The 14,239-nt window shown below is 41.2% G+C and overlaps 2 protein-coding genes across 4 annotated transcripts; both read left to right on the plus strand.

Annotated features, from left to right (window-relative positions):
* The first annotated feature begins 67 nt into the window (after window positions 1-67).
* Window positions 68-8,359, plus strand: adora2aa (adenosine A2a receptor a). Its single transcript, XM_044198162.1, has 3 exons — window positions 68-414; window positions 3,816-4,540; window positions 6,091-8,359. The coding sequence occupies exons 2-3, from the start codon at window positions 4,203-4,205 to the stop codon at window positions 7,082-7,084; spliced, it is 1,332 nt and encodes a 443-aa protein (XP_044054097.1). The 5' UTR covers window positions 68-414; window positions 3,816-4,202; the 3' UTR covers window positions 7,085-8,359.
* Window positions 8,360-8,626: 267 nt separating this feature from the next.
* On the plus strand, window positions 8,627-13,372 carry LOC122877062 (uncharacterized protein C22orf15). 3 transcript variants are annotated; one of them, XM_044198181.1, is made up of 7 exons: window positions 8,627-8,751; window positions 10,069-10,215; window positions 10,351-10,475; window positions 10,797-10,883; window positions 11,189-11,311; window positions 11,745-11,819; window positions 11,967-13,372. In XM_044198181.1, the coding sequence occupies exons 2-7, from the start codon at window positions 10,130-10,132 to the stop codon at window positions 12,104-12,106; spliced, it is 636 nt and encodes a 211-aa protein (XP_044054116.1). In that variant the 5' UTR covers window positions 8,627-8,751; window positions 10,069-10,129; the 3' UTR covers window positions 12,107-13,372. The 3 variants fall into 3 exon arrangements, with proteins under 3 accessions (XP_044054116.1, XP_044054114.1, XP_044054115.1); XM_044198180.1 differs by lacking the exon at window positions 8,627-8,751 and adding an exon at window positions 9,663-9,824; XM_044198179.1 differs by having other exon boundaries at window positions 8,664-10,215.
* Window positions 13,373-14,239: the final 867 nt, after the last annotated feature.

Genomic DNA, 14,239 nt, shown 5'->3' on the forward strand with positions numbered 1-14,239 from the left:
CAACTGCTCCGCCCCTGGAGAGGAAACAGATGCTCAATCAGGCTGAATATGTTTTATGAGGGAGGGGGTGTGTGTGTGTGAGAGAGTGAGAGAGTGAGAGAAGAGCAAGTCTCATCCATGTGAGGTCATTCACTAAAGAAGCGGTGTGATTTGTGATGGCAGGAGACATTGATCAGACTTCAAATGCGTTTTCATTTCCTGCACTTGACCAGCATTGTGAGCTGAACTCGGGCGGCTTGTTTAACCAGTTAACTGAAGAAGTTTCACACTTGCCGCTCAGTGGGAAGTGAACATTTTGAGGTCGAGCTTGCTTTTTTTTTTATCGCCTCTTCTTACAGTGCTATCGGGTATCATAACTATCACTCACATTTGTCGGAAATCTACGTTCTAGCCGATGGACATCAAGACCAAAAGGTGAGTCATTCTAATTGAGAAAAAGTTTAATTCTGCATAAAATCAATGAAACTTCAATCTTTTGAATGCTGGAATTTATTCTGCATTTATATTACATTTGGTCAGCCTTTATGCATGTGGTGTTAACATGTTAAATGCTGCCTTTATACCATGTGCAGCGTGCAGTGCATGCTGCGCACACAGACCGCTTGCGGAACAAGGGGAAGCCTCTGAAAGTGTGAGGAACGCGGTAAAGTGATGTTTGGTACAAGGTGTCCGACACCTAACACGCACAGGCTGGGAGAACAAAAGCAAGCAGCACTTAACCTGCAGAAAACACGGTACAGTGAGCGTCCCCACTGCGATGCTATTTATTGGGTGTAACTGAACTTTAATAATGACAGAAGCTCGTCTTCTACCTGCTGCCTGCTGTTTTGACAGACTTAATCTGAAAGATAAAAACTAACTTGTAGGTCCTGGGTTATAACTGATAATGTGAGCCACGTGCGCGTTGAGCCTCTAATGATATGGATCAAGCTGTTAGGAGGCCCTGGGGCAAAAGTTTGCTGTTGGGCCCCTACTGAACACTCCCCTAGTAACTGAGCTGATAAAGCTCTGAAAAGGGATTTCGACATCGAGCACCTGTACAAACCAAGGATTAGAGCAAGTAATAATGCAACAATAATGCTGCAATAATTTGTTTCTGTTGTACTTAAGAAATGCAGTTTCTCTAAAAAGTGCAATTAATAAAAAATGACAAAATTCAAAGTTGACATGTGATAAACCTGGGGCTTTCCGGGCCCTTGGGGGTGCTGGCCCTTGAGCCTGAGGCAGTTGTCCGCTTTGCCCAGCTGGATTATTTTATAATCAACTGCATGTTCATGTTCACGCCTGTATTTACCTAGAACGCTTAGAGTCAATTCCAAAGTCAGTGGGTCCACAGCAAATCAAGTCTCATGCATGTTAAGGTGATAAAAATGTCTTTGTAGTAGTATTAATGTAGAGAAGGTGACAAAAGGGGAAAAAATATGACAACTTTTCAGTCATAGGACTCATTCACAACATTTTTAGCACAAAATATTTATAGAGAGGAAAACGTTGGGTCTGCATGTATTCGTTTGAGTCCAAACTGAGCTGGACTACAGCTAGACTTTCAGGGGCACCTAAGGTCCTATAAATGTGTCAGTTGGTTTGTGGTAATCTGAATAATTTGCTTTAGAATATGCACGACTAAAATACAATATGAATTAAAATAATAAGGGCCTCAAGGCAGGTCCTGCATTGTTACCTGTCCTGTCTGCTGGTCGATGTTGTGGGCCCTGTGTCAAAATGTAAACGGTGCACATAAATACATTTGTGTTTAACTAAATGACCACAAACAGGAAGTCACTGGGGGCCCACAGCTACTTTTTGCCCTTCTAGTGAGTTAATTTGATCATTGTAGACCAAGTAGATCTGTAAAGACAGGGTGAAGTGGATCATGTCACAAAGAAACGACAGCTGTGCTTTCATTATCATTTGTTCATTTGTAATGTTCATTACTTGGTGGAGGGCCCTCTCAGAGGCTTTCCTGGAGCTGGTGGTGTGGACAGTGTTTGACTCATGGACACCCATCAAGTAGGGCAGACTCTTATCAACAGAGTTGCTCTTGCTAGAGGATAATCAGCCCTAATCACTCTGCCAGCAGACATGTTGTCACTTTGAGTGTCCATCAGCACTGTATAGTGACAGTGCCTGTTATCAGGAAGCTGAGAGCTTCGATGTTTGTTCCTCCTGTACTTCCTCTGCATGGCATGATGAGTATGCTGAAGTGATGTGATGTTTCCTTGGTGATGCTGTATGGCTAATGTGAACCAAAGCCTGTCTTTAAGAAAAACCTCACTTTCCTTTGTTTCACTATAAATCCCTGGAGTTTCTCTGATGTATTTCATAATTCCAGCTCAGGACAGCTTGTTATTGTAGGATCCATTGCTAGCATGGGAGAATCACTGCCGCAGTTTTCAGAGATTCATTATTTCCTTTATTGTCCTCTGGGATTTTTGTTTTGGACGCACCGCTGCTACATAAAACATTATAATAAACTGCAATATAACACCAAATGTCTCTGACATCAAGACAAATGAATACCCTGGGCTCAGAGGAAAGAGACCAACAAAAACTTTATTTGTAAGTCAAATAGAATGAACAAAACAACCTACTGATAACTATCGACCTTGAAATAACAAGTCTTTGGTATTAATAAAAAGGTCTCATCCGACCCAAAGGGACAACCCTGACGCAGAGAGCAAAGACCTCGGTGTTCCAGCACAGCTGTTATCTCCGAAAACTCGACGTAACCTCAAGAAACATTCCCTCTGAGGGAATTCATCACCACAAAAACAGCAGCTTTCTGTTTGTTAAGCCTTTTATGGCTGATGGCTCACACAGATATCGGGCAATTTAATTACAGTGTGAGTCACTAATTGAGAATAGACCAGGGGCCACATTTATCAAACCTGTCCTAAAGACCGACAGTAGTATCAGAGTCCAAAGTTCTTTGCTAAATGTGAAGAATAGAGTATGGTAATACGGGCCCAGGTTGCAATAATTAAAAGTGACACCCAGTATTTTCACTACAGTCTCCGCCTTCGCCCCTGATGCTCCCAGAAGCATCCTCCATGTTTCCTGCACATGATCTTTACTCTGGCACCAAAACACTGGCAGCTCTGCTACGTGTACGTTCAGCTCTGATGATGTCTGCACAAACCGCTCTCCCACTGCTCCTCTGCAGGGTCAAGAGGGGCTGTTTATAGAAGACATCAGCAACCCAAAATCCCACAAAACTGAACACTCACATTATTGCAGACTAAAATGGGTTTTTGAGCAATTTTAATCTTCACACTGAAGCTGCTGAGGCTTTTGATGATGTATTTGAATTAGATCATTTGAATGCCCAAGTATTTCCTCCAGAGATTTTTACTTGTCAAAGCGTTGAAGCCTCTGAAAAGATGTTTAGATTTAAAGGAACCCACCTACCCATTCATTTGGGGTGGGAATTCTGGGAAACATTTATGCCTTAAAAGGAAGAATTTATTTGCTTGAAAAATTTCATTGAAGCCTAACACAAGAAAGAAAAGAAAATTCATTTTTTCACCTCTGTTTTTTGCAAAGCTGTACCCAAGGATGAACCTCCATTATTTCAGATATAGATTGGCCAATATGTGAAATGTAATAATTCAGTTTCACCCTGATGTTCTGCCAAACAAAAACAGAGTACTAGATGTTACATATGAGGGCATATTTACTTTTAAGGATAATGTGGTGCACCATGATGTTTGACACAGCCTGCAGCGCTTTCATATCTGATGCAAGTGTGTCACTGTTGAAATTCACTTCCTTTATTGTAAAAGCATTTCCTCTTTTTCATTTCTCTTTATCTCCAGCAACATTATGTTCCAGTGATGTGCGTTGTTGGCATCATCTCAGCCCCTCCAGAAGTTCATGGGAAAAAGCCGCTGAGGGGAATGACCTGAGGGGAGAGGACAGCAGAGGAGCTTTTCACCAGGAGAGAATGGAGGCGACTGTGTCCTGCGCGTGGAGTTTTTAGCGATGGCAGCTCCATCTGAAGTCGAATAAATGTATTTTTTCCCCAGCTGTTTGAGCTTGAGCTGAGCGAGAGGGAGTTGCCGCAGCTGCTTGGGGAATCTGGTGGATGTCTCTGAAAGTGTTGGAGGTGAGGAGGCTGAGTTCAGCGGCTGCCGGGCTGCAGCTATGGTCGTTGAGGTGAGGTTTCATCCCTCCTCATCAGTGACCTCGCCGTTTGTCTCACCATGCTGGACGACCACAGCGTCTCCATCCTCTACATCGTCCTGGAGCTGCTGATTGCTGTGTTCTCCGTGCTGGGCAATGTGCTGGTCTGCTGGGCCGTGTGCCTCAACAGCAACCTGCAGAACATCACCAACTTCTTTGTGGTGTCGCTGGCGGTGGCCGACATCGCCGTGGGCGTCCTGGCCATTCCCTTCTCCATCGCCATCAGCACTGGCTTCTGCTCCAACTTCTACGGCTGCCTGTTCATCGCCTGCTTCGTGCTGGTTCTCACCCAGAGCTCCATCTTCAGCCTGCTGGCCATCGCTATAGACCGCTACATTGCAATCAAGATCCCGCTCAGGTCAGTGGCCCAGAAGACTCAATTCTGGGGAATTCTTAGCAGTTACAAGTGGAAGTGGATACTTCTTATGCAGTTAGAGGAGAAATATAAGTTGTAAGTAATGGCTTTTTTAATGGTTAATAAATAATTTATTAATGCTTTATAGATCAGTTATAAGCTGTTAATAAGAACTACTTTTCAGTATCCAGGTTGAGAATAACCCACCACTCACTTGGCCTAAAATCCATTTATTAATAACATGTACAACTGCAGACTTGACAGAAAAAAAAGCTTTTATTAACATGAACAGCTGCAGTCTAGAGGGCTAATTAGAAAAGGAGAAACACTTGAGCATTTATTAATGGTTTACAAACATTTACAACTGCATTAAAAACCACCAAAAGGATTATTCACAACCTGGCAACCCAAAAGTTCAAAAAAGTTTATTAACTCTCAAGAAGACTATTAATAAAACGGACTAGTTACAACTTATAAACCCTTTATAAACGATGCCCTTTTAGAGAGTTCTTAAGCATGGTAGGAAAGTAGAAGATATGTTTTAGGAAACAAAATAAGTGCATGATTTAATATTCTCAGCTTAGTCTAAAGTGTTTCTTAGTCCCAGGCAGTGGAGGTCTTACAATAAAACTTCATGTGTCATTTCTATCTATTAGCGTGACATTTGAACTAGAAAGTCTTGGCTGAATCAGTGTATCCAGAAATGGCGTCTCCCACAAGGCCATGTCCCCCTGGAGCAATCAAAAGAATTTTGCTCTAATTGCTTATACAGTCTGTGTAACCCCCTGTGTAATTATTATTTTAGTGTAAAAACACTGCGTTTGTCTGACTGTTTATGTTGAACGTCAGCTTAGATTTAGCATTCAAATAAGCTAAGGATGGTATGTCTGCAGACATTTAACCTGTCACCCAATGACACGCTGACCAGCAGTGATGCCGCAGCTCAAGCTGTGACCTCATCATACTGAAACACTGAACCTCAGCGCCACATCGAGCTCAGCCTTCCTGTTTTCAAGACTCAAACTATCCGTTTTCACACAGCCTCGTCCTCCTGCTGAAGATACGTGAGGGTTTACTGTTGTTTTTTTGCATCCCTGATGGCGGGGGCTTGTTTTGGCAGCATTAACCTTTGCACTTTAACATCTCAAGAATGTGATAGAAACAAGCCAAATATCTCAGCTGCTCTCCCACACTGCGCTACAGGCGAACTCAAAATAGACTTCCTTTGAGGAGTCTTGAAAGACTTTGTTTGCTTATCTTTTCTCTTTTAGTTCCGGGATGAGAAGTGCCTCCACAGAGCAATCAGCTTAGCAAATTATAAGTCCACGGGAACTTCATATACTGTATACAAAAGATTATTATTATTATTTATATATTATATATTATTTATTTATATATTATTACAGTGTACAGTCTTGTATCTAACATGACATAATTGCTGGAGCTTTCTTATAATGACTATAGACATTTTCATATGGCCTCTAACCTCTAACTTGCACAGAGTTTTGAGCTGAGAGACGTTGAGCAGATGTTCGTATTATTTCCCTCTCCAGGTACAACAGCTTGGTGACAGGCCAGCGGGCACGAGGCATCATCGCCATCTGCTGGGTTTTATCCATCATCATCGGCCTGACCCCCATGATGGGCTGGCACAGGCTTCCCGAGAGCACTAACAGCACCTGCTCGCCCGGCCTGATGAAGTGCCTGTTTGAGGAGGTGGTGGTCATGGAGTATATGGTCTACTTCAACTTTTTTGCCTGTGTGCTCATTCCCCTGCTGCTGATGCTGGCCATCTACCTGTGCATCTTCATGGCTGCTCGCCACCAGCTCAAGCTGATGGAGGTGAAAGCGGTTCATGGAGAGAAGTCACGCTCCACGCTGCAGAAAGAGGTCCAGGCTGCCAAGTCTCTGGCCATCATTGTCGGGCTGTTTGCAGTCTGCTGGCTGCCTTTACACATCATCAACTGCTTCACCCTCTTCTGTCCTCAGTGTGATCGTCCTCTGCTCTGGATCATGTATGTGGCCATTATTCTCTCACACGCCAACTCTGTGGTCAACCCCTTCATCTACGCCTACCGCATCCGGGAGTTCCGACAAACTTTCCGTAAGATTATCCGGCGCCACATCCTGGGCCAGCAGGAGCGGTTCGAGAGTGGCAGCCGTAAGCGCAACTCCACTCACAACAGCATCACTGACTCCATCAGACTCAAGGCAAACAGCCTCAGCTTTGACGTTTTTACTGAACACAGCAGCAGCAGCTATGAAGGCTCCTACCGCTGCCCTACTCACATCTCTTCTGTAGGGGGTGGTCTGGTGGCAGTATCCCACCCCCCTCTGTCAGTCATCATCTCCCACTGTCCTAAGATGGGCCCTTGTCCACTGCAAGCCCTCAGACAGACTCAAATCCCCATAGGTCATCATCAGCATGCGGCGCAGCAGCATGACTGTGCTGGACCAGAGGACAAACAGAACCTCGGCTCCGCCCAGGTCACGTCGCTGTTCAACAAGCAGAAGAGTTGCTTTAGTGAGCTGGCAGAGGTGTCCTGACGCATGCACAGGAAGGATCATTCGCTAGTGTTCTGGGGCCTTGCAGTAAAATGTCAACGTCAGCTCAGCAGCAGCTCTCAATGGAAATGGGATAACTGAGTCACTGAGGTAATTTAAATCTCCTTGCCACGAGAAACCGTCGCCACTATTTAAACACAGTGACTTTTTAATTTAAACCAGACTAAAAGTCTAAAAGCACTGCTAGTGGCCCAAAGAGGTTCTGCTGCTTCATAACGCCCCACATGACCAAGAGCGGTTTAAATCGATTGAGCGACTGACAGCAAACAAGAGGACTAAATTCTGTCAGTACAAATGCACTTGTGAAATGACCAGTGAAGGTGCTTGACCCACCAGACCTCAGCTCAATATGGAGAGAAGGGACAGTATGGACCTCTCACTCTCTTAAAACATTAAAAAGCAGGGATTGTTGGCTTTTCAGGATGTCCCTCCTTGTTTAACTGCAGGTTGAACAGTGTGAGAGTAAATGTTCTGGTCATTTCTGGTCTGAATGGACCTTTGGCTGAAGACTAAATCTTATTAATTTATTGATGCATTGTTCAGGGATGTTGACATAAATGCACTCTCATGGATTTCAGCACACTCCACCATCATGGATCATGGGCAGAGGATTATTTCTTATGCAGTATTGCACCATTGTTTGATTCACCCCATCCTGAGGACCTGCAAGGTGCACAGACAGCGTTACCAGCCTGCTTAGCAAAGTTCATGCTCATTCGCAGAAAGTTAAACATTTTTCACTTTCCGCCTATTCCTTTCTCTCGCATTGTAGTCCAGCTTCATGGCAGAGATTTACGTGCGTTCATTAACAGAAATGAATGGGTTCCGATTTAATTTTTCACCCAGTTGCTCCTTCTGGGTCCCATGCTGTTTCTAATTGGACTAAAAAACAAGAACAGTACTTTCACCAGTGACAGGTTGGTTTGTGTTTGTGTCAATGGCAATGTATTTTTTCACATTTTTAAAAGCAAAGGCCCCAAAGTTGGTAATGCAATGCTGAAATCTAACCTTGTATTTTTGTTTGCTCAATGTGACAATCTGACTTGACTGTGCATAATAAGTTATATTCATGTAAATGTTGACTTCCGAGATAGTTTGATGGATGATGGAAAATGACTGAAGAGGATTGTGAATGATTTCATTTTAGACGTAAATCAAACTCATGGAAGAAGTTCTGTTTTTAATTTTTTCCTGATGAATTCGTCCTCAGTACAGTGCACAAAGGCCTGTCTTTAAATAAATCCTTTTACATTTTCAGAGTGTACTTACTGTGTTTGCATTGGCCACAATGGTCATTATTCAGTAGCTGCAGGAACAGCTCCAGGCTTCCCATTGGCTTTTCACCAGGCAGGGTCATGTTTCATATCAGATCTGGAAGTCCATAGAACTGAGTCAGACCTCTGGTTTGCCCATTCTGGGAAATGGTTCGTTAAGCAATCAAACTATCTTTGGAGTTCTTTATTTTCCCAGCTTTTATCACAATTCCCTTGTTAGTTCAGGTTACAGGGCACAGGGCCCACGTCTTTGAAAGCTTCCCCAGAGGTCTGAAGTGCTCCTTTAAAGATTCACTACTGAGACCTCTCGAGTCCTCATGCTCTGCTGCTGTCCTGTGTGGCAACATCTTGTCTCCTCAGCTGGGTCATATCAAGGTTGGGATTCAAAATTTTAGGCTATTACAGCTTTACTGGAGATCTAGTAAGAAAACTTGAACCATGAATGTGTGTATTTGATAGAAATCATTTTCTTTAAAGCTGCTCTAATCAGTATCTTATATTAAAGGAATAGTTTGACATTTTGGGAAATGTGCTTTTTGCTTTCATTTGCTTTCATGCTAAGTATTAGATGAGAGGATCGATGCCACTCATGTGTCTGTAAAGTAAATATGAAGCTACTGTACAGCACCTCTGAAACTCACGAATTAATTATTTAATTCTTGTTTGTTTAATCCGTACAAAAACCACATTGGAAAAACCACAATTTGTAGTTTTTGGCTGGTAAGTTTTACGCTTTGTTCTTTTTTTTTGTAGCTTCGGACCAGGCTTTTGTAGCTTCGGACCAGGCTTAGCATGAAAGCTGTTTCCACCTACTTTCAGTCTTTATGCTAAGCTAAGCTAACCATCTGCGGATAGTACTTTTACTGTATTTGTTCAGTCTTACCCCTCTGATCAGCTTATTGTTTACAGACGAAGCCCTGATAAACCCACTGTATACTAAAAATCAGTTATTGCAGGTTTGAACCTCCATTAACTGATTTTTTGCCCACTTGGGAGGCAGCAGAAACAAGCTGTAAACACAACACTGACATATTATCACCTTAGAAACAAGTGAACACAGCATTGACTTTTAAGTTGTCATGGCGAACTCGTCAGCAAACAATTGCTTATTTACACATACAGCAGTTACGGAACAACATTATCATTCATTTGAAGTTCATTCTATGTTCACTCTCTTTTAGCTCAGTTTTTGGTCTCTACCGACTCCTGAGGGAAATATCTGACTCTTTAGCTGCTAAATGCTTCGCTATGTTCACCAGCTAGTCGCTAACTGTGCCAGTGGGTTTTTAGAGCTTTTTCACTGAAAACAGCTGCCTGCTGCGGCCAAAAACAATGCTATGAGAGCGCTGAGAGTGAACCAAAACAGTAAAGTTGCAGGTCGGACAGCTAAACAATGAGCTGAAACTCGCTATGAAGCTCTGGAAAGCCAAGTGGAGCTGCAGATTCAGGTGATTCTATTATTCTGTGCAGGTTCATCACTATGAGCCCTTTCACATTGTCATTTGATACGTTGTTGATATAAAAGTAACAATTATAACCGCTTTCAGGTGGTTAGCAAACATTTAAGCATTGATTAGGCTACAGAGCCCCCTCACACGCTGTTGATTTAGCACTGTAATGTATAACTGCACATTGTGAATTTCTTTCATTTCATTTCTTAGTTCCAAGAAACAATAAAGCCTCTTTTTTCAGTCAGTCTTGACATCACTGTCCAACAACTATAAAGTCCAGAGTGCAAGTCTGTCTAGAATCCATGGATACAAGCAACAGCAGTCCCTTGTCCCCTCATTTAAAAGGCTTCAGCTTTGAAAAGGAGAAGAAGAGGAGGATGCAAGGGAGGTGTGTGTGTGTATTTACCAACTCTACTTTATGCAGGCCAGTTCATACAGCGTCTCCCTCAGAGCTGAGTCTTTGTCACAAAGTGTAGACCACAACACTGATTTAAAAGCCTCTATTGTTGCACTTTGTGCCCAGTCCAAACTTCTTACTCCCTGGGATCTTTGGAATAAACCGATGCTTTAAAGCACTGCTGGTGGCAGTACTACTGGAGCTTAGCTGCAGTCAGGACCAGAAAATGTTTGTCACTATCCTGTTTGGAGGTTAGTAAAGTTCCTGGATATATGTATTCCTCTCAGCTTTTCAAGTAGATTTTTTTTTTAATCAATTACGGTGTTAGTGTAGAGTAGGATTAAACATGGTAATTATTTATTTATTTTATTTGAGTTTACTGGAAAACTTTGCAGCATGTATTCAATATGGTGGTAAATGGTTGCTTTGCTTTAGAAATCAACATTTAGTGTGACAGTGACCTGGTTTGTTTTATAAGAGTAAATGCAAATGAGGACAGGGAGAATGAAATAATCAAACTGCAAAGTTTAATGTGCAATGTTATATTTTTAAATAGACATTTTTCTTGACAGACAGCAGGATGGAAATGTTCAACCTCAACTGTAAGCTGATAAACTTCATCCATCATTTAAAGGAGAGGTGCGGTCTGGGCTTCAAAGGTACTTAACAGCAGTGGTACGGGCTGAAACAAGCATTACTGAAACTCAAGTGGCCATTCGGTTCTTTTATTTCCCCTTTATCTCCGTATTTGGAGTGTAATGGCAACATAATGCACCTAAAGCACCAACTTCATACTGTAGTCTGATTTTATAAATGTCAGAAAATCAATGTCAGTTACTTCTGTCTTGAACAGTAAGTCTGAGAACTTTAGTAAACCAATGTCATCTCTTGATGACACAACTTCCATCTGGTTTTGGTTGTAAGTACAAAACATTTTATGTTAAGCGTAAAATTCCTCCTGTAGAGTGGGTGGACCTGATGGACAGCAGTGGCAGAGTGATGAACCTGGAGGGGAAGCAGCGAAGTGTGGCTCTGGCCAGCAGCGTGCTGGTAGAGAGACAACACTATGTCCTCCTGCGAGTATGCCGTGAGTCCATCTACGTTTCAAAACCTCATTTAGTTAACACTCTGGCCTTAATAGTTTTATTCCAAGTTTAGATATCTAATATTTTGTGAAAGGTCAATAATAAGTTACAGAACGGGCAAATTATGGTGCTTTTTTTAAGTTTCGGAGGTAACATAAGTGGTCAACTGACAAAATGATTATCATATTACAATCCTAATTATAGTTTTGGAACGTGAATGTAAAAGTATGATTTTAGCTGAATTGAGTGGGTGTTTCTCCAGTATATAAATAAATATATATGATATATTAAAAGGTTTTCTAAAATATGTTTTGATTTTGGAGGATACAGTAGTTTGAACTCTTGATTTGCTGCTCTTCTACAGTAACAAAAAGTATATTTCATTTTGTTTTGTGGAAAATGCACATTAAAGTTCCTGACTTTAATTCCCTTCAGGAGATGATGATACTGGAGATCGGAAATATGTGTCTCTCCTAAACAACTTCAGCCAGAGTCATCCTGAGTTAACAGGTAAAAAAAACCATCAGCAGATGGGGGAAAAAGCTTCATGACTGAAACTCAACAGTGCTGACCAACCAGCAGACTTGAAGTGGCTCTCTGAGGCCTCCCGTTGGTCAAACCCGTGTTAACAAATGAAATTCAACTCTTCTGTTGTAGAGCTGCTGAGGAAACTGTCAAACCCCGATAAGGAGCGAGACAAAAAGACCAGAGGAGGACGGACACAGAAGAACAGTCCTGCCAAACAAACCAGGAGCAAAAACATCTGCGCAAATAACAAGAGCCACCAAATAAAATAGTGTCAATATGTCATGAAAGACTTTAAGTCTGATTGCTGTAGAAAACCTGAAACAACACAAAAACACATTAATAGAATAGCTACATCCTGTATCTATGCAAATAATCTGTTAAATGCATTGAATATAGGACTTCAGCAAATGTATGTTTTGTATTTTAGTAATCTGTACTACCAACTGAGTTAAGTAACTGTATATTAGGAGATGGTTGAGATCGTCTTCAATGAAATGACTGTGTGAATGCCATGAATACAAGTTTCATTTTGTTTATTCTTTTCATAGCTTCAATCTCTCAGTTGCACAAAGGACCAGTGGTGGAAGAAGTATTCAGAACCTTTACTTAAGTAAAGGTACTAGTACAACAATGCAAAAATACTCTGTTACAGGTCAAAGTCCTGCATTCTAAATCCTACTTATGTAAAAGTACAAGATCACCAAACTGTACTTAAAGTAAAAGTACTTGTTCTGGAGTAAAGGTTCCCTTGACTGGCACATTATTACATATTGCATAACTGATGCATTAATGAGTAAGCAGCATTTTACTGCTGTAGCTGCTCGAGGTGGAGCTAGTTTTAACTACTTTTTATACAGTTAGCTAGTTTAGTCCAGTGGTTCCCAACCTAGGGTTCGGACCCCTCCAAAGGGTCACAAGATAAATCTGAGGGGTCATGAGATGATTAATGGGAGGAAAAAAAATAGTGATACACAAATCTGAATTTATATTTTGGATTTTTCTATAATCTTTGCTTTGTTGTGAAATACTGGATACTTTGACTTTTTTGGGCCTCATACACAGACTGAAATGAAACCATGTGAGAAGTTTAGAAGGGAAATGTCTCTGGTGCAAATGCTCATAGATGAAACACAAGCATTGCATGTGTTGTAAAATATTAATCTGAAAAGTAACTAGTACCTATAACTACAACTGTAACTATAGCTGTCAAATAAATGTAGTGGAGTAAAAAGTACAATAGTTCCCTCTGAAATGTAGTGGAGTAAAAGTAAGTTGTATAAAATGGAAATACTCAAGTACAAGTACCTCAGATTTTTACTTAAGTACAGCTCTTGAGTAAATGTACTTCCACCACTGCAAACTGCTTCAACCACAAAGGTTTTAAAACAGTCAACCAGTCACCTTCAGACTGCTGTAGAAATCTCAAAGGCAATGCTACTGGAAAGATGAACATTTCTGTAATAAATCACAGCTTTGAGCGTTATTGATGATGTCACAGAGAGAGCCAATACAATAAATCATCTCCAATAATTTCACAAAGCGGTTAAATTGTGCTGTTTCATTTGATGTGTAACTTCAAGCTCAATATGAGAAACATTTGTACCCTGATGCTGACCAAGTAGAGCCACTGTGGCATTAAGATTACACAGTTCTGCTTCAGATTTACCAAAAACTTTGGTATATTAGTCTAATAGACAGTAGCAGAAAAAATTCAGTAAAAGTAGCAATAAAACTGGAAATTTACTACAAAGTAAAAGTCCTGTATTTAAAGTCTTAGTTAAGGACAGAAGTATTAGCTGCAAATATAAAAGTAAATTAAAAGTGAAAGTTCTCATGATGAAAAATGCCATTGCCTGATTTGATCAAAAAATAATCTAACACTTGTAGGCTTGCAGTGTACTGTATATGCTATACTATAAATATATATATATACAGTATATTAGCGTCCACAGTGGTAGCTACAGCCTTGTATAGAGCACAGTGTTCCTGTAGGCAGAGCACTGAAGTTGCGTGTACATTGGCCCGTTACTATAATTTCTGAAGGGTTTGTTGAACTTTTTGGCTTCAGTGAGCTGTTTCTGTAATTCTAACAAGCAACGTGTAAAATTGTTACTGTACTGTAAGTCCTTGCGGAATGACATAGTTTAGTTATGAAGTCATTCTTTGTGGGGAACCCATTTAGAAGAACCATACCTGTGTTTTTTAGCTGATATTTCTTTAGCATTATTTACATTCAAAAGCACAGGCGGAAATGATAAGTTTCAGGCTGAATTCAGTGCAGCTGCTTTGCTTTCAGGGCCCTGGCTCACATGCTCACTGGCTTCATTTGACACCTGTGCTTTTCAGTCAAAATGTCTTCTGTGAAAATGGCCTATCAGCATAATCATAAACTCTTATGAAAT

The sequence above is a fragment of the Siniperca chuatsi genome, linkage group LG5, assembly GCF_020085105.1.
Source record: "Siniperca chuatsi isolate FFG_IHB_CAS linkage group LG5, ASM2008510v1, whole genome shotgun sequence".
Taxonomy (NCBI): domain Eukaryota; kingdom Metazoa; phylum Chordata; class Actinopteri; order Centrarchiformes; family Sinipercidae; genus Siniperca; species Siniperca chuatsi.